This window comes from Astyanax mexicanus, chromosome 1 (genome assembly GCF_023375975.1).
Source record: "Astyanax mexicanus isolate ESR-SI-001 chromosome 1, AstMex3_surface, whole genome shotgun sequence".
Taxonomy (NCBI): domain Eukaryota; kingdom Metazoa; phylum Chordata; class Actinopteri; order Characiformes; family Acestrorhamphidae; genus Astyanax; species Astyanax mexicanus.
Genome location: NC_064408.1, coordinates 107433730 through 107458327, shown reverse-complemented (window position 1 = coordinate 107458327; position 24598 = coordinate 107433730). Strand labels below are relative to the sequence as shown.

The window sequence follows — 24598 nt, the reverse complement described above, 5'->3', positions numbered from 1 at the left end:
ATTCTTGTTCAGTTGTTCAGTTTCTTTCTCATATATAGATGTTCTAGCTGTTTATACCCTCAACATCACTTACATCAGAGTTTCATTTTCACATGGTTTCTTCTGCTCCTGATTTTGAAGTTGGCTGGGTCATGCCCCCAGAAATGACATCACGTCTCCACAGCTTTAAACATTTAACCCTTGACATCCCAAAGATCAACTAAACAATAGATTTAATACTTAAAAAAAGTGGAAAAAAAGGATAGAATGTAATTGTGAATTAAATGCATGTAAAGCTTAAGGGCCCCAAATAGCCAGTTTTCGTATTTTACCAATGTTCACCCTATTTATTCATTTTCATCTTTGTTATTATTAGAAAACATCTAGCAACAACAACAAGGTTAACTAACTGAAACATAATCTATTAATATGTTTTGCCTTTATGTAGGTTAGTATTTAGTATTGAATTTAGATTCATATATTGTTGCGTATTTTTAGGAACAGAGTTCATGAGTTTGCAGAATGAATGCTCAGCCAGGCTCATTGCATTTTACTGGCTTTCAGACAGTTTTCAGAGTTTTGACCACTTTTGTTATTAAAGTTCATAACTTTAGTGAATCTTCACATTTTGGATTTTGGAATATCCAAATGAAATCATATCAAATCAGATTTACTGTCACATCACAGAGTACCAGTGTACAGGTAAATGAAAAACTTGATGCAGGTTCCCACTAGTATCCAGAGAACAATATTTACAACATAGAGTAGAATAAGTTAAATAAAATAGAAAATATACAATCAACTCAAACAATATACAGAATTACTGACACTACAGACATACGGTATTGCACTGTAGATGTAAGGTAAAATATGAATGAATATATAGATATTACAGTGCTATATACGAGTGCAAATATCTAGAGTATGTGTAACCAGTAGGTGACAGAGTAACAATGAATAAAGTACAGGTACAGAATGAGTTGTGTGGGAAACACAGGGTGCAGAATGCTGTAAAGCTCTGGAAAAATGAGAGACTGTTCCCCCAAATTTAATTTTCTTTTAGAGCATTTATTTGCAGAAAATGAGAAATGGCTGAAATAACAAAAAAAAAGATGCATAGCTTTCAGACTCTAACTAATGCAAAGAAAACAAGTTCGTATTTTTAAAGTTTTAAGGGTTCAGAAATCAATATTTGGTGGAATAACCCTGGTTTTGATTCACAATTTTTCATGCATGTAAGCATGTTCTCCTCCACCAGTCTTACACACTGCTTTTGGATAACTTTATGCCTGCACTCCTGGTGCAAAAAATCAAGCAGTTCAGTTTGGTTTAATGGCTTTTGATCATCCGTCTTCCTCTTGATTATATTCCAGAGGTTTTCAATTTGGTAAAATCAAAGAAACTCATCATTTTAAGTGGTCTCTTATTTTTTTCCAGAGCTGTACATGAAAATAAAACAGTGCTGTTAACTGTCTAAAGAACATAGAGTTCATTTTTACTGATTTATAGGTTCTTCATATTCACACGTGTCTGTTACAGATATGCTTCCTTATGAACCCAAAATGTGTTTTATCTGTGACAGTGCTCAAAGAACCTTTTTATTTTTAAGTGTATTATGTATTATATGTTTAATATAGCTTTAGAAATAGACAATATACTGTATTCAGTTAAATTAAATACATTTTAATGACTTTAGGATGTTAAATACTGTTAAAAGTGTCTCGCAAACGATCACTCTGAGAACACAGAGGCCTAGTCCACAGTTACACCCCCTCTTTACACTTGGTTCCTCTTTCCTTCTTCTCTCTGTCTTTCTCTGTTCTTCACCTCAACTTTGATTCCATGTTGTGTGTAATCTGAATGTCATTTGGCACTACTGTTAAAATCTGCTTGTGTGTGTGTGTGTGTGTGTGTGTAAGTGTGTGTGTCTGCAGGATGATTGCAGGACGAACTGTCGCGCTGTCACTGCATTTCCCCGGATAATTCAGGGGGCAAACGTTCCCCGCTCTGATTACGACTGACGTGCTCGTGTGTGTCTCTCCGATTAGGGCGGTAAACAGAGGGAGCCAATCAGCAAGATAACCAGCCCGAGTGGCTGCGAGAGAGAGAGAGAGATAGGGACGAGCCTCACCGCAGAGCAGCTCCAGCACTTCTCCTTCTCCACACAGTGAGTCCATCACTTTGTTTTTCTACAGTTGGAGGACAGAGATGTCCTGACCTTGTGGGAAAAGCAGAGAAAAACAAGAGGAAGCTGCCTGCCATTTCTGTCAGGATAAAAAATGATCCTTACTTTATATTAAACATGTTTCTAAACTTATAATATAAAACTGTATTTGTGAATCTGATGCAGAAATTTATTATGGGATAAGACCTACATTTATTGACTTTTTTATATTTAAAAATAAAAATAAAAATATTTGAATGAACTCATGTGGTGGACAGTATCATAAACTATAAACTACATGGTATTTTAAGTGATACATTCAATATTTTAACAATTCTATTGACAAAAAGTGATCAAATGCTAAAATTCATACAGTAAGCACCTATTTATTAATGAAATATTATTCATCAAGTTGTTTTCAGGATTCTTCAAGTTGTTCTCCACAACTGCAGGTGATGCTGTGACATTTTTTGTTATATTATGTTCCATCACTACTAAAAAACAATTATCACAGTTCTAGCTATAGCAATATATGAATTATTGTATAAATCATTGGCTAATTCAATTGTATTGGTAAGAATTCAAGAACAATTTTCTGTATTTTACCAAATGCTCCTCAATGTTTGTGTCATGCATGCCTCTTTTTTTTAACTGACCAATCACAGGCTTTGTTGCAGAGTGTCTTCATTCACTGAGTTTCTCAAGCCATTTTTATTTTTCTCCACATTTACATCATCAAGTCAGGCAAATGTCGTCTCCACAAAAAGTATTCTGATATGTTCCCTTAAAGTTGCTTTCTTATTCATTGTATATTTTACTGTAACATTTTTTTTATTTGCAGCAGTATAAGGCTTTATTAATTAGTTTAATTTTATGAAATTTATATTAGAAATTAAATTAGTGTAATGTTACAGGAACATTTATTTCCAAAGTTCCAATTAATTCCAACATTCACCTGAAAAACATGAATTCCAGCGTTTTTGATTCTAACTCTGAAACAGTACTGTTTCTAAAAATAGCATTAGGAACATATGTATGACCCCAGGTCCTGACATGGTATAAATACAAACCTATGTGTGTGTGTTTGTGTGTAAAAAAGAGAGAGAGAGAAGGAAAGTTGTTTTGATACAACTTTCTTGCCCTCAGGTAATAAGTGTGATAGCCAGATGTCATAGAATGTATCCAAAAGAGATGCTAATGCCGTTAGCTTCTTTTTTTAAGCTCCAATCTTTTAAAATGTTGTTCTTTTGACTCTTTGAGAATCTCCGCAGCACTGCAGGTCGGTCCAAGTGCGCCCATTTGCATGCGTTTACCTGTTCAATTTCATTTCATGCCTGGTTTCTCAATTTCTACGATGTGAAATGTAGCTTTTCTGTCAGCGCCAATGTGTGTGTTTTTATTGAAAGGACCTGGTATTACTGACATTGACAACACATAAAACCTCCCAGTGTGGATAATTGCTTTTTTTTTCTCTCTTTCTTTCTCTGGCGATGCAGAGTGCAAAAGAAGCCTTCCTAAATAAATGTTTTCTTCATTTTATTGTGTCTCACAGCATTTGATATTAATGAGAAAACAGGAGTGAAAACACACCAAGGCAAACACCACAGCCAAACAAATCTCATAAACGGCCTCGGCCAAATTGCCTTTCGTAAAACAGTCTCCTTTATTTTCAATGCACGAGCTGCAAGTGAGGGGAAGTGGGTTGCCTTCGTGCAGGTTTGGGAAGGGGGGGGGGTGGGTGATGGAATTTGAGGTATGTGTTTTCATTTAGATTTTACTGTGCTCATACAATTGCTCGTTCCTCCGTAAGAAAAATAAAAGCTTTTTTTATTTTTAAGGATTTGAAGCTCGCTGTTCGCCTAATTTCAGTGAATGGGTACTTTGTAGCTGTTGGGCTTAAGCTCACGTGATGAGGGGCTCTACAGTAAGTAAGTAGCTATTGAAAGGAAATAAAATGATTACAGGTGCAGAAACTGTCGACCACACATACAGCAGAAATTGGAGGCAAATACAGCACAGTGGTTCACGGCTGTGGCTGCTTATACAAACACGCTCAGAAAAAAACAGCCTGGGAAGATTGCAGACTGGAGCGTTTTCAAACTAAGAGAAAAGTATTTGAGATATCTAACTGTGGAGCATTATTGTAACATTTATTTTTAATCTCTTGGCGAAATAGGATAAGATAAAAATGAGTGTTTTATAAGTGTTTATATGCACCCTTTTTCACTCACTCAAAGCACATTTGGTCCTCTTTTGCTATTGAATTTCTGTATAGGAAAAATACAGAAAGTCACTTTTTGTATGGCTTTAGATTCTCTCACACAAATTGAGCACACTCACTTTTGTAATGGATGCATATTGTTGCACCTGGTCACTTAATTTATCTGAATAAGACCAATACACATAAAAACATAGAATACATTACAAAATAAAAGCGTAAACACACCTAAAACACATTTCAAACTGACACAAATCACTTAAACCACTTCCTGAGGTTAGATTAATCAGTCATATTTGAGAACTCTTAATTAAGCAAATCTGATTCAGTTCATAAGGCCTTTAAGGCCATTTTATGCATCTTGTATATCAGGAATTCTGTATATCTAGATATAGCCATTTTACTTGCATAAAATGCAAGTGTAAGCACAATTTAAATCAGATATAAATCCAATTACTCAAAACCACATCAAGACACATTTGAAACACTTGTTAAAGCAGTAAAATGCACCCAGACCCCACCCCCAAAGACTGCAAAAACCTGGAAACACCAGTAATCATTTCTATGCAGTAAGTGGATGAACTTATTCCATCTCACACAGTAACTTAAGATTTATTTGACTACTAAGTGTAAATGCATGTTATTCAAATCCTGATACTAGTCTCATGAAGTGATCAGGTTTAAACAGCATCCAGGCCATACTGAGTCTTTAATGATTTCTCTCTGAGGTGTCTTTTAGGCCTCCACAAGCTGCATTTTGTTTTTTTTTTTGTTTTGTTTTAATACTTCTGGACTATAAGAGCAAGCCAGTATGAAATTTCTGCAAAAAAAAAAAAAATGCCTAAATAGTTTTTGTTAAAGCTATATTTAATAGGAACTTAAAGTCTTATAATAAAGTTTATAATATAGTTTTTTGGTAACATTTTCTATGAATCCTCTATTTATAATTTAATGATATGCCATGCATAATACTTTATGAGGGTGGTCATAAGTGCGCATAGTACCTTAGTGTAACGTATAACTAGATACTTAATACATTATGAAGTACAAGTATGTGACCTTTATAAGGAGAGGTTTAATAATGCCTTATATTGTCTTTTCATAAAAAAAAAAAAACATTACTAACATACTAATATATGACTTTTTGAAGAGTGTATTTTGTACATGTTATGTATACGCACTTGTGAGTTATTATAGAAACATTTGACATTATATAGGCATAATGTATGCTATATAATGTACTGTAAATGCATTTATAATGCATTATGAGTATAGGATTCATAGTGCTACCGATTTCTTTTTTATTGCGCAACAATATATATATATATATATATATATATATATATATATATATATATATATATTTTTTTAAAGAAGCATCTTTTTTAGATTCTTTACATATTTATATGAGCAATTAAAATAACAATTAAATGATAAAATGTTGAAAAACTAGAATTGCAGGCCTAATAACACCAAATATGCCACAAATACTAATATAGTGCTGTATTGATGGGATTATTGCCTATTCCAACAAATGGGTTTGGCTGTTCCTCTTTGATCCTATTGTTTTTTTTTTTGTTTTTTCCATTCTTCATTTCTGTACTCTCTTCTCTTCCTCTTTTATATGTGCTTCTGAGCTGTTATGCAGAATTTCACTCTCATTCTGATGATGGAGGGATATTACTGCCATCTAGAGAATCACTGGAGACCAGACTCCTCTGAAATGGTTGTGCTTGATTTAGCTCTGTGAACAGCGTCTCTGAGAGATAACTGTAAATCTTCATACATTCTTTACTACTGTAACAACTGTGGTATGATCGAACGAGTCGAATCCAGGCACTTAGAGACACTGGCTGTTCATTTATCAGCTTTTACAAACAAATTAGACAGCAAATAATATTTTGATGGAGTTTTTATAACGTAGGCCCACACTTCCTATTCACTTATGTAATTAGTCACTAAATCATTTCTAGTTGTGAATAAGGTGAAAAGCTAAATAATACTTTAAACCTGCAGGTCACAAGGTTAGACTGATATGAAGCTTCTTATTGTTTTTGACCCTTTAGTATGTCTTACTCTTGCAGTGGATTTCAGAGGACTTATAAGTTTAGAGAACCAGTGATGTAGGTTTCCCGCAGGTCCTTAAAAAGTCTTAAAATGTCTTAAATTAAAATCCGGGTAATTAAGGTTTTAAATTGTCTTAAATTTACTGTAACATTAGCGGCGAGTTAGCTACGTTACTGGGGAGAGAACTAAGATTAGCGGCAAGCTAGCAAACGTTAGCGACGAGTTAGCTACATTACTGGGGAGAAAACTAAGGTTAGTGTTATCTCTGAGAGAACTACAGTAAGCGGAGAGCTAGCTTACATTACCAGGGAGAGAACTAAGGTTAACAGCGAGGCGGCTAACGTTAGCGGTGAGCTAGCTAACATACTACCCCCTTTGTGCATGGTACGTGCCACTGAGGCCTCCCACCCAACCTGGGGTAAAAAAACTAAATGTGCACGCTTTACAAGTTTTTTAAGTGTTCTTTCATTATTCTTTAGGGTTCCTACATGTAATGCAGTGTGTTGTATAGCTTAATGCAATTTATATATATATTATGTTGGCTCTGTTATGCATCATAATGGACCAAATAAAAAAAAAAAATAATAAATGATATGTGATAATTGGGAAATGTTAAGTTTTGATTTCCAATGCAATAAATTAATTTCTATTAAATAAATGATGACTGCATTTTTTGGTCTCAAACTATATTCATTGAGGTCTTAAAAAGGTCTTTAAAAGCATTAAAGTTGACTTTTTAAATGATGCGAATTGTATTGATGCTTGTGATGTAATTGTATAAAATATACAATATAGTATTTAGGGTTACAAAATAATTGGAATCATGAAATATCATGTTTATTTTAAAGTTTCTTCTTCACAAACACAAATATTTGTATTGTTGTATAGTATAACAGCTCATCAGTGCCATAATACTGTGCCTATACGATAAGGTTATAACATTTTACTTGCATTAATGTTAATTATAGTATAATTTGTACCATTTTTATTGTTACATATGCCATGAAATTTTCAAACAAAGAAAAAAGAAGCTTGAGGTAAAAAAAAAAATAGAAAAAGAGAGATATGTGATTTTGATATGACATAAATATCATGGCCACTAACAAGCCAAAAGTTATGGGATACCTCAGGGTATGGCTTGGGAATGCCCACACCTCTGTAACGATACATTCTGGCTCTTTCATTTTTAGTAGTTAGTGAATTAGATGGATAATGCACTGCAAGCCTTCAGTTTAGAAGGTTAGCCTGATAGGAAGCTTCTTCTACTTTTTTATAGTGCTTCTTCTTGACCTTGTAGTACATTTTACTAGCTTTCAGATCGCAGCCAGAGCTGTTTGCTGAAATAATTTGGCTTTAAAAAAGGCGTCTCACGTCCACCTTTCACGTAGTTGAACGAAAAGTAGGCCGAAAAAAGAACAAAGAACAACTCATCCATCAAACGGCTCCCGAGACCACAAAGTCCAACTTTTCAAGTCGGTCTCTCACCGCTAGAGAAGAACCCATCCCAAACCTGCACCTAGCACAAAGCAGCAGTTAGCGAAAGCTCCTGGCGTTCACTTAAAAGACATTGAACGCTGCCTATTGCTCCGAGAGAGGATCGCACCAACACTGCTTTATATTTGAAGTTTATCTTTATGGGGCAGAGTCAGCCTCTCTCTCTTTCTCTCTGTCTCTCTCTCTTTCTCTCTCTCTCTCTCTCTCACTCACCCTAGCTTTGAGCTTCATTATCCTCCTCTCATTTTTATCCTCGCTCGGATTTACATATCAAAAAGTGAGCTGTTGGTTGCTAACCTCAAATGCGACTTTGCCAAAACATCCGTGCTGGGATAATATCCGTAAACCATAAATTACAATTTCAAAGAACAAACACAATGCTCCGAAGTGCAAGTATTGACAATCGCAATCAATGGAGACAGAAATGAAAAAAGCACAGGGAAAAAAAAGAAAAAAGGCAAAAAGGGTGGGGAAAAGAAAAGAAAAAAAAAAACGGTAGAAACGATGTTACGGGCCGCTCCCTTACGGTTGATATCTGTTTGAAGAGAACATGAAAGCTGCGTTATGACCTTACACCTTGAAGTATGAATGTGTGTGTACATGTGTGTACGTGTGTGTATGTGTGTGTGCAGACACAAGAGAGCGAGTCTTAGCCACCTTCATCACAGCCGTAGCTGAAGATATCAAAGCGAGAGGGCTCCAGTGCTGCTTATTGTGCCAAGTGAAGGTCCAGGACTTTGCCGCTTCCTCATTAGATACACTCCTCTTTTGCCGGTTAATGCAGCTGAAAATGGGCCGATTCTTAATGCTTTGTTATTCATGTGTGTGATGGAGGAAAGGTTCGGCCATTAGGACGGTAGGGGTGAAGTGGGTTTTGAAGGAATATATGCGTATGCTCCAGCTTCGGGTGTCTCTGAGCAGTGCTGGGGCAGTAGTGTGGCCTTCTTGTGATTGTGAGGCAGGGGGCAACAGACAGAGCTGCATTGTTTATTCTATTATTTATTCTTTATCTAGTGTCTAGAGTTTTTAGAACAAAAGCAGCTTCAGTGGTTTGTATTGTTGTGGTGAACTGGCAGAAATAGATTGAGCTTTAAATGTTTGTAAATTTAGAGAAGAGTATTAGGATTGTATGGTATGTACTTGGGGTTACTTGTAATTAGGAGTAATTAGTATTAGTATTAATTCTGCATTTATATAAAAAATATGCTGTTAGCTTAATAGTATTGGGCCCAAAATATCCACCTCGACCTGGCCCGAGCCCATGCACATTTTGCCTAAGCCCAACCCAACCTGCCCCGACCCACCCCATACACTGTCATTTTGAGCCTGAGCCCAGGTAAGTAGAGCGTTGAAACTGAGCTTTTAAAAAATTGTACTGTGCAAATTCTGTTCAGAATGATGTTAATTAACATTGCAACACTGAACAAGACCTATTATTAAAGAAAAAATGTTTATTAAGAACAGATCTCCGAAAGATTAAAACACAAACAATGATCCACTAGGCCTAAACATCTGTAAATTAGGCTACAAGAATGATCTAATATAATCTAATATAATTAAACATAGTTAAGGAATAAAAAAATATTCCTAACAAGATTTTTCTTTTATATTGAGCTTATAGCCTTTATGCAAAAACACAAAAAAAAAACAATAATAAGGCTAAACACTGCACAGTGCTGCAAGTCAAGTGCGTAATACTGATAAGTGAAGTGTGCACTGCGCACTTGTGCAACTTTTTTTTTTATTATTTTCTATAATTGTAGCTATTTTCGTAAGCCAGACCCGACACAGCCCAAGGAAAGTGGTGGGAAATCTTGGATCTGGTCGGGTTTGGACAGAAAATAGAGAAATAGTACACTGAGAAATCCGTGACCGCAATAAGAATCACATGGGCTACTCTAGTCAGATTCCACTGGGACAGTCATTCCCATTCACTGTGCTGCTCACTGTGGATGGTAATGCTTTCTATGTCATGTTCTCAGTACACATATATGACACTGTGGATCCAGGATGTTCTGTTAATCTGACACCCACTATCAGACCTTGCTCCAACTCTTATAATTCATGCCATTTTGCAGTTACATCTTGCTGACTGATGAGCTGAGTTCAGCCTTCTTAATGAAGTAACACACAATTTACATGGTGCTATCGTATGACTTTTGTCATGTACCAGGAATACATTTTAGAAGGCATTACCATTCACAGTGGACAGCACAGTGGGTGGTAATGATTGTGACTGGCGGCCGCATCTGGCTATATAAATTTAGCTTTTTTGACAAGGATTTAAAAACATGACTTCCTACCATTTTTCTCCCAATTTAGCTTTGCCAATTATCCCACCCATTCATATATCTCCCATCACAAGTGATGCCAAAACACAAGAAAGGTGAAAACTGGCACATGCTTCCTCAGACACATGTGAAGTCAGCCACCGCCTCTTTTCAAACTGCTGCTAATGTATCTATGCAGAGTAGCATCACGGCGCACTGAGAGGAAAGCGCAGCGACTCACTTCCGATACATCAGTTCACAGACGCAGCCTTGTGCTGATCGACATCACCCTACCCACCCAGATAGAGCAAAGCCCATTGTGCTCTCTCAGGCCTCCGGCAGCTGATGGCAGCCTACCTGACCAGGAGATCAGCCTCACTCAGGATAACACCTCATAACTTATACAAATGTGGGTATTCCCAAGCTGTATGAAGTAACACACAATTTACATGGTGCTATCGTACGGCTTTTGGCATGTACTGGTGATACATTTTAGAAGGCATTACCATTCAGAGTGGACAGAACAGTGAGAGGTAATGATCGTGACACGTGGCATCTGGCTAGAATTGACCATTTGGGACCTGGCAAAAGTCATGGGACGTGATACTAATTCCTGACATTTTTGCTACCATAAAGAACTATTTTTGTTAAGCATTTTTTAAAACATTTATAGACGTGTGTGAAGGTTCTTCTGCAATGAAAGGTTCTTTACACTCACATCTTTTTAAAAAATGGTTCTTTTTAGAACCAAAAATGCTTTTTTTTTTTCTTTCTAATATGAACAGGCTGTTCTTACAAATATATACAGTATGTGGGTCACCCTTCCGACACACAGTCGAGTGTCAGTGCTCCGGTTCATGTGTCTGGTTTTGTGTTTGTGGTATATGTGGTGTATCTTCTGCCCGTGTGTGTGTGTGCATGTGTGTGTGTGTGTGTGTGTGTATGTGTGCAATGTGTGTGTCCATCTCTCACTCAGCCCCTCTTTAGACATGTTTGTTCGTTAATTAATGTGCATTTGCCGCATTGTTAGCCTGCCAACTAAATATTTTTCGCTCTTTTTTTTCCTCGTTTTGGGGAAACCTGCTTTAATCAAACTCAGACTCACATAACAATTATATCTAATTAGCCCAATTATCAAGACTCTAATTACACTGAAATATACCCCCTAAATCTCATATCAATTATATCTGTGACTTTCCCTGTTATAAAAAGGGAGAAAAGGAGATGATAAGGCTTGATGGAGGGGCCCTTGTTGCCTCCAGAGAACGGGCGATGTTGCCACTATCTTCACACTCATTCTCCTTTTTTTTTTCTCCTCCTCCTCCTCTCGCTCTGCTAAAGGAAAACGGCTGATATATTAAGACACGTGCTCCACTTATTACTCTTTTAAAGAGGCTACACTAATTCTCTGCTTCCGGATGAAAATGACACCTTGTTTTCCCACTTCCATTTTTATATAGCGAGATTGCCTTTACCTTTTAGAATAATTCACTCGTTTCTGAACACAGCCGTTCTGTTTAATGCACCTCCTGGATTCACGTACTGCAGCTTTTTTATTGCAGCGGGTTAAAGTTGATGAATGTTTTTGATTAGGTTCAACACGCGTGTCAACCACCCTGAATACTGGAATGATACATCTCTCCTGCATTTTTTTTTTTTTGGTGCATTTGAAACATCACCTCAACGTCTGCTGTTGTGAGCTGAATTTGCTCTGTGGGAGGGTTTGGATAGATGAGCCCAGATCTATTGTTTGATATCTATTGAGATTTCAATCTGTATCATAATTGAATGTGGTTATGTGCACAGTGACCTATTTTTTTTTTTTTTATTATTATTATCTTGATCAGAACACACATACACACATACACACACCCCTGACCTCAGACAGCAGCAGGCAACATGTTTGCTTATATCTTATTCTTAATAACTTGCATATAATTAAATACTTAATTAAAATTAATTATACTTCCATTTTATACACAATTAAATATTGTATTGTGGCAAGTATAAGTCATAGCTTTTTGCCAGTATAGGTTATATTATGAACAGTTTTTTTTTTTTTGGCTTTTGTTACAGGTATACATCTGTCAGATTTAGGTCAGCATAGGATCATAACCACACAAATGCAATTTACACCTTATTGGAGTGATACAGTAACTAAGTAATAATGTGCACAGTTGAGTATTGCAAATATTTCCAATTATGTAACATGTTTTTTGCCTGCTTTGGTAAAAGCCTAAATCCACAGTTTATTAACCAAACGCATACATGTATGTTTTTGTCAGTTATTGCTATTATGCACGGAATCATGGTACATATAAATTTGGCTTTTTTGGCTAAAATTTAAAAAATGCTAACTTTTTTTTTTTTTTCTGTTATTCTATTATTTTTTTCCTAATTAAGCTGTGTCAACTATCCCACCTGAGAGAGCACCATCTACCCACCCACAGAGAGCAAGGCCAATTGTGCTCTCTCAAAGCTCCGGCAGCTGATGGCAAGCTACATGACCGGGATTCGAACTGGCGATCATAGTAGCAGTGTATAATACATATAATATGAATTAAATGATTGAAGTGATTAAACATTTGTACCCGTAAAGTCAGTTTTTAATAGGGGTGGGAATCACGGGCTCATGATACAATATTACCAGCATACATGTGATACAGCGATACTCAATATGTATTGCTAAAATACTCATAAATGAACCGAAATCAGGAATTAGCGATTCATTGGTGTCAGTTTAACAGAATTCAGCAACCAATATTTTTCACCACAGATTTACCCTACTCATTCAATTCATTTAATTAGCGCCACCACATGAACTAATGAAGCAGTAACTTTAGTAAGTTAGCATATTTTTTGCACTATATGGCACACTTAAAATACTTTAATTTTCCCAAAAATCGTCAGTGCACTTTATAATCTGGTGCACCTATGTATGAATTGTACCAGTCAGGCTGTATGGAGCAGTAAAGCCACTCTGGCCAAAATGGAGCGTTATACAGCAGTTTCAATTTAGTTCTGAAAGTCCAGCATTATTAGCATTACCTGCTAAGCTCTAGTCTTTTGACTGTTCAGAGGTAAGGATTATCAGCCTGTAGCCTGCTGCTAACCTGCTAGCACTGCTGGAACAGCATTGGCATTACCCACTAAGCACTAGCTTTTTGGCTTTTCAGAAGTGAATATTATTGGCCTGTAGTCTGCTTCTAACCTGGGCTAGCACTGCTGGAGCAGCATTAGCATTGCTCGCTAAGTGCTAGCTTTTCTGCTGTTTAGAGGTGAGTATAATCGGCCTATAGTCTGCTGCAGCACTGCTGGAGCAGCATTAGCATTACCTGCTAAGCGCTATTGATATTTGACATCATGTCACGATATTGTATCTCAAACGAAAGCGATACAATATATTGAGATATCCCTAGTAGTCCGAAGATACCACTTTATCAGCAATTTTACTCCACATCTCTTTTTATAACTGCTTTAGCTCTGTCAGGTTGCAAAGGGATCAGGCATTAATATTCACAGTTCTGTTTGTTGTATACAGTAATTCTGGTCATATGATCTTTTCTGATATGTTGGTATGAATTGTGGAATTGAGTGTAGTTGTCCCACAAAAAAAAAGCAATGTAAAAAGACATGTTAGTCCATTTCATTTTCGAGCATTTCTATAGGTCAGTTCATTATAAGATTTTGACAGATATAAATAACAACTTCTAGATTTAAATTACATTATATTTAGAGACAATGACTTTTGGTGACAATGACAATATATATTCATTATTTTAGGTTTATACATTTGCCATATTTTTCTATACACATTAAGCAAAATAATGGTTAGCATGTCCAATATAATATTGCTAATTGGTCTAAATCTAAGGTAATCTATGGGAATGTATTCCTCTGCCATATGTCTGAAACCTGGAATCTAATGCTGAAGGTTTTCTTTCTGACAGCCAGTCTCCACTATTAAAGCCCCTGCACCTCCTAAAGTGTCAAAGGCTAATCAATGCTGATTTAATGCATGGGGCGTTTGGGGTAGTTATGGCTAGAGTGGTCTGGAGTCACCTCAGGCTTCTCCGGGCCTTTTCCTGTTCTGAAGAGGCAGGAAAAGGAGAGCAGAGCAAACCTGGGAACCCTGGCCTCTGGGAACCAAAACTGGTCTTAGACACACATGCACTGGTTTCCCCTTTGCCAGTGTAGATGCCCTTTGAACCAGTGTAGATGGTTCAAATCGGTATTGTCAGGTTTGACAGGTTTGTGGTCGTAGTGGCACGTCTAGGCCATCGCGGGGTGGTGTGTGTGTGTACGTGTGTGTGAATGTAAGCGTTTTCCCACAGTCTCTCAGTGCAGTTCCCTTGAGATAATCAGGTGCTCGGTGCAATACTAGGTCACGGCTGCTCTGAACAAGAAGAAGAAGAAGAAGAAAAAAAAGGAAAACAGACTTTTTTTTTGGCCTTTTTTCTCCTGCCCTGTAGACTCCAGTAACATGACACACTAATTGCAATAGATCTCACCAGTGATAAACACTTAGATAATGCTAATAGTGTTTCCTCCCAATTGCAGTGTATATAAACAGACATATTTCAGCTATGTTTTCACTGCAGTCACTACACGCAAGACACAGTGATGGACACGCTGTATTTATGCGATGTGGTTCCAGCACAAACGCGCGGTACACTTTTAAGTCATGCTTTCTCCCTGTGTAAATAAATGAGTTTGATTTGCCCCCGAGAATGGCAGTAGCAGTAGACCTTCCCGCTGGATAACTGACAGGCCCTAACAGGCCATCTGATCTACTGTTTGAAAGATCTGTGAAGCCAAATATGACGTAACCACCATTAAAGCCAAGCTGTTTTTAGTCATTTGCTTTAGTTTTCTCAAGCCCTCAGTGCTGTGCTCGTGTTTTCATGTTTTACAGAAGGAAAAAAAAAAAACACACTTTCATTCATGCTTGGATGGCTAGCGGACTGACAGCGTGTGTATTTGTCAAGCACTGCAAAATAGTCCTGGGACTGAGCTTGATTTGTAAGTGAAGGTTCATAAGACATCAGAAATAAACAGGAAGTTTGATTTCCCAGAATGAGTTTCTGCCCTGATATCAGTTTAATAACACACTGAATAAAATTACCTTTCTTTAATTATATCAACTTATTGAAACATAGCTTCAATTCCTAAACAATCTAAATTCACTATTATTTCCATTGTATTTAAATATGTGCTTTAACTACATTTTACCTATCCTTTTTTAATTAAATTTATTTGATTCAAGGTATTTCATATTGTAGCACGCCTTATGATGTTCATTGCCATCTTACACCCCGCCAAAAGCCTATTTTCATGCCTTCCACCTGCATCGTTTAAAAAGCAACTGTGTTAGATAGATAGATAGATAGATAGATAGATAGATAGATAGATAGATAGATAGATAGATAGATAGATAGATAGATAGATAGATAGATAGATAGATAGTGCAGTAGATGTTGCTAATGGTCATTAAATAATAAAATAATTAACAGAGCAAAATGCAATGTGCAATGACATTGATTATGAAAGTGGCTGATGTGACAGAAAAATATAATATAAATATAATATAATAAATATTAATATTAGAAATATAATATAAATAAATATTAGAATATATAATATAAATATGTTAGTGAATATGTCTGCGCTGATTGGTGTGGTGGTTTCCAAATGAGGTGCGTTCAGGTCAGTTTCTGGCATATTGCTATCTTGGCAATGCAAAAAAACACAGGTGCACCACTGACTGAAAACCACCTAGGCAGACGTCAACAATGAGACGTTTATTGCTATCTTGGCTGTGAACTAATTGCCCAATACACACGCTCCTCGCTCGTTATGTACTCCACATGGATATGACACAGTGCACAAACCCATAGTGTTGTTTCTTTTACATCAACAATAAACAGAATGAACAAGTGTGAACGCAGGTCAGGCTCCTTTGCTGAGAAGCTTTTGACAATATGGACCTTGAATCCAATAGTCCAAAGTCCTGTCCAATCAGTTACATTAACTGTTCCTTTAACTTCCAGCAATAACAAAACAAAATACTGTTGGTATTGCAGTTGTAATGTAGGGTACATCATCAGAGTCATCATAGTCCTAGAGGCATTGAACATGGGAAATTGCATTAAGTAAATATAAAAGGATACACAGTGTCATTGATGCAAAGCACCAACAACTACAAGCCCCCCCTTGTGTGTAGAGAGATTGACTGAGAACTTTGACACTGGTAGGGAGAAACGAAACAAGATTATACATTTTGATTAGTTTATTAATTTAATAATGCATTTGAAAAGGAATTTGATAGAAGTGATCATAATTTAAAGCCATAGACTAAATGTTGCTGTCTTCAAGATGACCTGGTGAGCTTTATCTGGGTGATAAAACTCCACCAGCTTCTGCTGTCTCATACTTAGTCTTCTCTTCTTTCTCCAGACTGTTTCTCCACAATCATGTTGTGTGTTTGTGTGTGGGTTTGTTTGACTGGTACTATTTTATATTGCCTTTGGTGTAGTTATCTCACTCCGCCTCCTCTGAGACCATTCCTACTCACATGGCTGCACTCTTAAAAATAAATGTGTCTAAATGGTTATTGACTTGGACTTGTAGTACTAGTAAAAAACCTTTACAAAGTAAGGTTGCTGATCCCTACAGGATGTTTCAAGTGGAACACTCCCACAAGTTGTATTTTCTACTCATAGTAAAGCAGAGAACCTTACTCACAGAATTCAATATGGCTGCACTACATATCAATCATAGTAATATCAGTCATAGGATACAGTTTATTGTTACTTTTATCTATTTGTGTATCATTAAATCAGTCTCGCACACAGTACTGTCTAACTTCTACCTGTAGATGTGTTTTCATGGGTTGTATATATGTGAAATTCTCTTGATATTGAGTACAATGCTAACCTGGGACAAACCTTACAATCATAACTCAACAACTATAACATGTGGGTTATATTTTGGGGTTATATTTGGATTTACCATTAGAAAACACAAGTGAACGTGTAAAGCTAATTGATACCTTTGGAAATATTTTGAAATAGTGTACAATTATTAGAATGCTTAACTGGAAAACAGTCAAATTGTATGGAATGCCATTCTCAGAATAGATATTAAGAGCTTTTATGATGATCATTATGGTGCTTTTTCAATTGCTGTTGTGTCTGTTCACTTCAAAAAATATATTAGACTGATTATAAGTTGTCTGGACAGAAAAGGATGGGTCCCCTTATATAAAGCTCTGGAAAAAAATAAGAGACCACTTAAAAATGATGAGTTTCTTTGATTTTACCAAATTAAAAACCTCTGGAATATAATCAAGAGAAAGATGGATGATCACAAGCCATCAAACCAAGCTGAACTGCTTGAACTTTTGCACCAGGAGTGGCATAAAGTTATCCAAAAGCAGTGTGTAAGACTGGTGGAGGAGATCATGTCGAGATGCATGAAAACTGTGATTAAAAATCAGGGTTATTCCACCAAATATTGATTTCTGAACTCTTAAAACTTTATTAATATGAACTTGTTTTCTTTGCAATATTTGCAATATTTTTATTTGGAAATTTGGGAGAAATGTTGTCTGTAGTTTATAGAATAAAACATGTAAAATCAGAAAAACTGATTCAGAATCTGAAGTGGTCTCTTAATTTTTTTCCAGAGCTGTATATTAGCCTTGATATTATTAATATATATTAATATATTTGATAGTACATGTGATAGTACTCCCCCCCAACGTTTTTCCTTCTCCTCAATGTTTTGTCTGATTCTCTGTCCTGCTACCAAATTTCATGTACTGTTTTGTTTCCTGTAGGACTACCAAATTCTGTTTAACCATTCTAAAGTTTGTACCCCCTAGACTAGTTTTAAGTCCAGGCATCTGTACTCTCTTGTTTTATTTTATATTTCACTCCTGTGAACATACAAACTTACACTTGATGATTTGATGACTTGTTTCCTTTACTTAATCAAGCTACTGATGAAACCCAGCTCTCGCACGCTGGGATCCGTCCAGCATCCAGCTTATATTAAAGGTCAGAACGAGGCTTTTTTTTCAGGAGTTCTGGAGAACAACTTGCTTGTAACGCAGCATTTTAGTTCTCAGCATGGACCCCAGGTGCGTGAAGATAGTGATGTTTCCACTGGGTTTACGAAGCTCAGTGGATCCGGCCGTTTCCACGTTATAATTCCCGCGGAGAGACACAGTCGGCACATAAACGACCACATGTTGCACGGCCTTTTAATCGGCTACCATTGCGCGAGCTCACCGCTGGCCTCGGCGAGTGTGTGAGCGGGGTAAAGAGCCAAAAAAAGACTGGAAGGAAGAAGCTGTGCTTGCGTGTGTTCGCAGCGGCGTTTCACACACACACATTCCGCTGCCCGTCCAAACCCACACTGGCACTCCCCTGCTTTTATAGAGACCCCAGCACTTGCCTCATAAGTGAGAACCTCAGTGTGTTAACAGAAAAAAAACGAAACAGTTAGCTATTAGTCAAACAAGGCCTGCTAATTTCCCAACTCTGGGTTAGCTTAGCTCGCCGTAGCTCTCATCCCTCCTTCTCTCAGCTGCAAATAATTCCAGTAATTTGGCAGTGGGTGAAGTCTTGTTGTAATTATCAGATTATTCCAATTCTGCCGCTGAGTCAGAGAGTATTAATTTGCTTTTACTGCCCCCCCAACTCCCATCTTACTCCCTTTTTCTCAATGAAATACGTTTATGTGCATCTTTACTGTGCCAGAGCTATGGAAACATGCCTGCTTGTAAAGGGGCTGGATGTTAAGATGTTTGCAGGCCTGGAAAACATGCAAAAAACATTTGATGAAATTTGATGAAATGTAAACTACTTGGAGTGTACACGAGTGAGTCAGTTATTTCCATGTTACAAAACAAATGATTTTGATTCACGTCAGCTGATTATCAACATCCATCAACCCCCCACCGCGTTAGCATAGTTAGTTTAAAGAGCGTCAGAGGGCGCTGTGAATTAGCTACACCCTGGGTCACTAATGTTCGGCACTTTATACGCGCTCTGAGAGAACTGTGTGAATGGGATTGTTTAAAATCTGAATATTAAAATTATTTAACATTTTCATCACATCCTGCTTTTAATGGGAAGTCCAGTAGAGTGTGATGGCATCATTTCAGCTCTTTTTTTATAGTATTTTGTGTGTGTGTGTGTTGAGCAATGTGCAGTGCATTGTGGACTATTTACTATAAGATCTTAAAGCTGATGTCCGTAAGTTTGGGATTTAGGGACCTCTCTGGTGAGAATGGGTAATTGCACCGAGCATGCGGAAGAATCGTAATTTTAAACTGGGCCGGTGTGATGCGGTCTCCTTTCAGGGCGGATGAATGTATCCGATTCCAGGTTATGTTCAATCAGAGAGAGAGAAAGAGAGTCTTAGTCAGAAACTTCACTTCAGCTACACACTTTGTTTTTACTGTGAGTGAATAAACTAATACTGAGGTCTGAGTTTCCCCTTCTGAAGTCTCCATTGCTCCACCAGCCGCTCGTGTTTAGTAAAACTGAGCCAGATCCTCTTTTAGAGGCTGTTTAGAGGTTGTACGTGTGACATAAGTATGTAAAACACGTGACGGCCAGAAGAACTCACGTGAAAAGCGACTCAACACCTCAGTTTTTAAAATGAGTATATAAGTCTTAGCAGGGATGGTCGTTTCAGCACACTGGTACCATTAAACCCAATATTTTATCCTTTATCCACTCAGAAATGCTTCTGCTTTCAGTTTAGAAACAAAATAATTCGGACTCCCGCTATTATTTAGTAGAATATAGTATTATATGCTATAAGATGTGATCTTGTGAGCGAGGTTGGAAACTGGCCAGCATGCTCATGGCAAGGCAACGTGAACTATCGGACTATTGAGGGAGGCCTGATAGTGGGTGTCAGATAAGTGAGATATTCCATTTCTGAAATTGGGAGGTTATATAACATTCTTCTGTCCACAGTGTGATTGATGTGTGTACCAGGGATACTATAATCATAAAAGGCATTACCACCCACAGTGGACAGCACAGTGGTTTATATGGATCGTGATTGGTGGCATCTGGATAGAATTGTGGGTGTAAACAGACAGAAATCAGAAATCACATCCAGATTCAAGGCAGTCGACCCCACACACATTCTGTATTTCACAGGGCAGTGGGTTTGCATGTGTAAATATAGTTTATTTTTGCCTTGTAATTTAACACACAACCCTGTGTGTTTTTTTCTCTATTATATAGTTAAGTTGTGCAGGTTCAGTTCATTTGAGCATTATATATATATATATATATATATATATATATATATATATATGTATATATTATATATATATAATGGTAAATTATATATTATATATAATATAATGGTAAATCTCAATAAAAGCTTATTCAAGCAGCGGAAAATGGGGTGGTACTACATTTGCACTACATTTATGGCCTGATGCCAAATGATGCCCACTGGTGTAGTGTGGTGTTCTTGCCTCGCCAGGGAATCAAACTATATATATATATATATATATATATATATATATATATATATATACCAAAATATTACCCAAATAATCCCTTCATTAAGGTAAGGACACTTTAATATTAAAATTGATTGAAGTTGATTTGCTGCAATTTAATGATGTGAACTGGACGGAAGAGGGACTGGACAGTTTTTTTTGGTGGTTGCTAAGGAGTTGGTTATGGATAGGTAGTTGTTATGGAATCCCAGGTGGTGTCTGTTGTGTCCCTATTGGTTGCTTCACTGAAAAAAATATAATTTGGACCAACCTAGGTCTCGAATTACTCTAAATTACCCTAATACACCTAAATATATTATTTTTGTCAACTTATATTTATGTATCAATCAATACATTATTTAATCCAAGTACCAAAAAAAGTTCTTTAAAACAAAGGAAACAATGATTTATTATAAATTCACTTTTTTTTCTTTTTTTTTTTCATTTTTAACTTGGAAAAAAGTCTATGGTTTTCTTTTATAGTCATGTATAGTTTTACCTTTGAATAAACTAATCAAAATAACTATAACTCTGTTAAAACATTTTTTTTGATAAAAAAAAATTCTGTTATTTTCTTTTTAGCCAAAATGCATTGTTTATTTATATATTTATTTATAAATTATGTTAGAATAACTCAAAAAGGTTTTATTTTTTTAATATTAAGTAACAACTGACGCTGAAGAAACTTTAAACATTTATAAATTAGGCTTGCGTTCCTTACTTGACCAGATGACAAAGGCAGTATAACTCTGCTGTAACAAAACTGTGAACACAGAAACTTGCTCTTACAGCCTACAACTTCAACACAAGCATTTACCCTTTATATAAAACTTTCCTTAGAGAAGGTACCTTGCAGGGAACAACTTCACAATGATGGTGAGGGAGGCCACGCCCTTTACGTGTAGTAGTGGTGATGGGAACCAGTGGGAAAAATGTGAGACTGACTGACAGAAAAACTCCAGGAGGACTGACCTGATGTGATGTCATAACCTTGAGTTCAATCATTTAGTTTAATTGTTTTAATAGGAAATGGATTTGCTTTCAGGCAAACTGGGAAAAACAGGTTTGAACCAGAAATTATAATTTTTCATTACACCAACATAAAAATTAAAATTGATAACGCAGTTTTTACACATTTTTCAGTGTAGGTGGTCGCTGTGGTGTTGCTAAGCAGTTGTTGGGTGGTTGCTATGATACTCCTTTTGGTTGCAGTGATGTGAACTGGACAGGTGATGGACTGCACAGTTTTTGGGTGGCTGCTAAGGAGTTGCTAGGTAATTGTTATGGAATCCCAGGTGGTTGCTGTTGTATCGCTGGTGGTTGCTAGGTGGTTGCTGTGGTGTTGCTAAGCATTTGATGGGTGGTTGCTGTGGTGTCTTAGGTGGTTACTAACAGTCCTGCCATTTAAGTTATTGACTTATTATACAGGATATGAGCATGACCTCAATCATTTGTGTTGACTCAATTGACCTCAATTGCTTATTGTGTTTATTTAGTATGGAGAGCCCTTTGCTAGGTTGTTGCTGAGGTGTTACTGTGACTAATTACTCAGTACTCTAACCACCTAGACCCACCATTGCTCCACTACACAGCTAGTGTATCTACTTGAGACAATATGCTTGAGACATCTTGCAAGACAAGACAAAATAAATCTACCATATTTGAAATATTTATGCTCAATAGTGGAACGTGGCCTCCTCCTTTAATTCATCAATGCAGTGAATTCATAGATACACACCAGGGATCCAAACACACACAATATGATATTTTGAGGACACCTGCCTGGAGTGGTGGACAGCTATCGCTGCGATACCTGGAAAGCCACCTTGCTCAGGCCAGGAATTGAACCCACAACCCTGTACTCGGTAACCCAGACTAGGGGTGGGCAATATTATATCGTATACAATATATCGTGACACAGAAATATCATGATATTAAAAATCCATATCGTGATAATAGGGCTGTTCTGTCTTAAAAGTAGTCTATTATTTACTGTGAAGCATTAAGTGTATTTATTGTGTAATTGTTTTAGTTTGCAGTTTATATGCATGCACTAAATATTCTGCAATATTTTTTGCTGCATTATATTATTTTATGCTGTATTATTTATTTTGCCACATTATGATTATGCTGTTATACTCTTATACTATATTCCTGAAATTATTTAATAATTTTTCTGTTTTCCTATGTCGCCAAGTATATCGTTATCACAAAAATACCCTGAAATATCGTGATATTATTTTAGAGCCATATCGCCCACCCCTAATCCAGACCTCTAACTGCTGAGCCACTTTACTGTATATAAATGACGGAAGCTCTCTGTAAGATAAACAGACACACATGCACACATAGGACAAGGTAAAGACACTAACAGACACTAATATAAAAACGTGTCAGCCTCAAGGCGTGTGTATGTGTGTGTGCGTGGGCATATGTACAGTATCTGTTAAAGAAAAGAAGTGGTAAACGCTCTGAATAAGAAAAGTTGCGCTGTATCTTTCCTCAGTGTGACGAGCGCTAAGCTTAAGAATAAAGCAGTGTCAGTGTGCCGCTCTCTCTTCACTTCAAAGCGGCCGTATGCAGAAGCAGCGTGAATAAATCGTTCAGAAAGCGCTCTGAAGTAAAATCTCGCTCGTACAGCGACGCGGTAAAGAAGACGTGCTCTGATATTGCTAATCTCACAGTTTACACTATCAATCATCAAGACTCTTCACAGCTCTTCCCACCTATCTATCTCACACTGGTGCGCTCGCTCGTCAGCTGACGGCCTGGATAAATGGGCCTGCTTCTACCCGGCTCACGTCACTTTCGCCAGTAAGCGGGAGACAGGCGGGTTCAGTTCTGCGTGCGGTGTGTAATCACGCTGCTGTACTGGTAGTTTGTGAGGAACTTGCTGCTACTTTGAAGATTTAAAGCTTTAAATCTGGTGGAGAGAGAGCTGGTGCTGGTGTGATGAAAGCCACAGTGCTAATTTGTGCTTCATGTGCGGAGCAGTGCAGCAGGGCCTGCTGAGCTCCAGCTTACAGTGCGGTTTGGTTTATCTCCCAGATCCACAGAACTGAGATTACACGGGCTTTAGTGTTTCCTCATTATTGGACTTTGGACTATTGGAGCGGTTGGAGTTTGGTTGTTTGTCCATGGATGCAGTACGGAAGGTTGATGTTTGTTACAGCATGTATCAAACAATGTGTTTGTAAATAGGCTATGGAAATGTGACACTAGTGACAGTGCCACGTTCTTCATGATTTGAGCTCTGTATTCCATCACACTGGATTTGAAATGGAGATACACTTGAAATGTAGACTTTCTGGTTTCATTCAAGGGGCTTAAAAATGTCATATAAAGTGATGAAAACAGACTTCAGTCATTGTTTGCAAAGGTTTCTCTACAAAATATTAAAAATAAACCTCTGGAATATAATCAAAAGGTAGATGGATGATGACAAGCCATCAGACCAAGCTGAACTGCTTGAATTTTTGCACCAGGAGTGCAGGCATAAATTTATCCAAAAGCAGTGTGTAAGACTGGTGGAGGAGAACATGACAAGATGCATGAAAACTGTGATTAAAAACAGGGTTATTCAACCAAATATTGATTTCTGAACTTTTAAGAGTTTATGAATATGAACTTGTTTTATTTGCATTATTTGAGGTCTGAAAGCTCTGCATTTTTTTGTTACTTCAGCCATTTCTTATTTTCTGCAAATAAATGCTCTAAATAACAATATTTTCATTTGGAATTTGGGAGAAATGTTGTCCGTAGTTTACACACATATATTGTTTTATTAGGTTTAATATTCAATTGCTTGTGTTTAAGAAGAACTGATTATATCCTTGATTTGCCTATGTATATGTTTGTACAAATATATG

At 37.0% G+C, this 24598-nt stretch overlaps 1 protein-coding gene across 2 annotated transcripts in view; it reads left to right on the top strand.

The window, feature by feature from the left end:
- The window catches only part of ofcc1 (orofacial cleft 1 candidate 1), a 168284-nt gene that overhangs the window by 70986 nt on the left and 72700 nt on the right, over positions 1 to 24598 (top strand). For both annotated transcript variants that reach the window (XM_022680172.2, XM_022680169.2), the window contains exon 16: positions 2028 to 2146. In XM_022680172.2, the coding sequence (XP_022535893.2) occupies positions 2028 to 2146 (119 nt within the window). The remainder of the gene's footprint in view (positions 1 to 2027; positions 2147 to 24598) is intronic.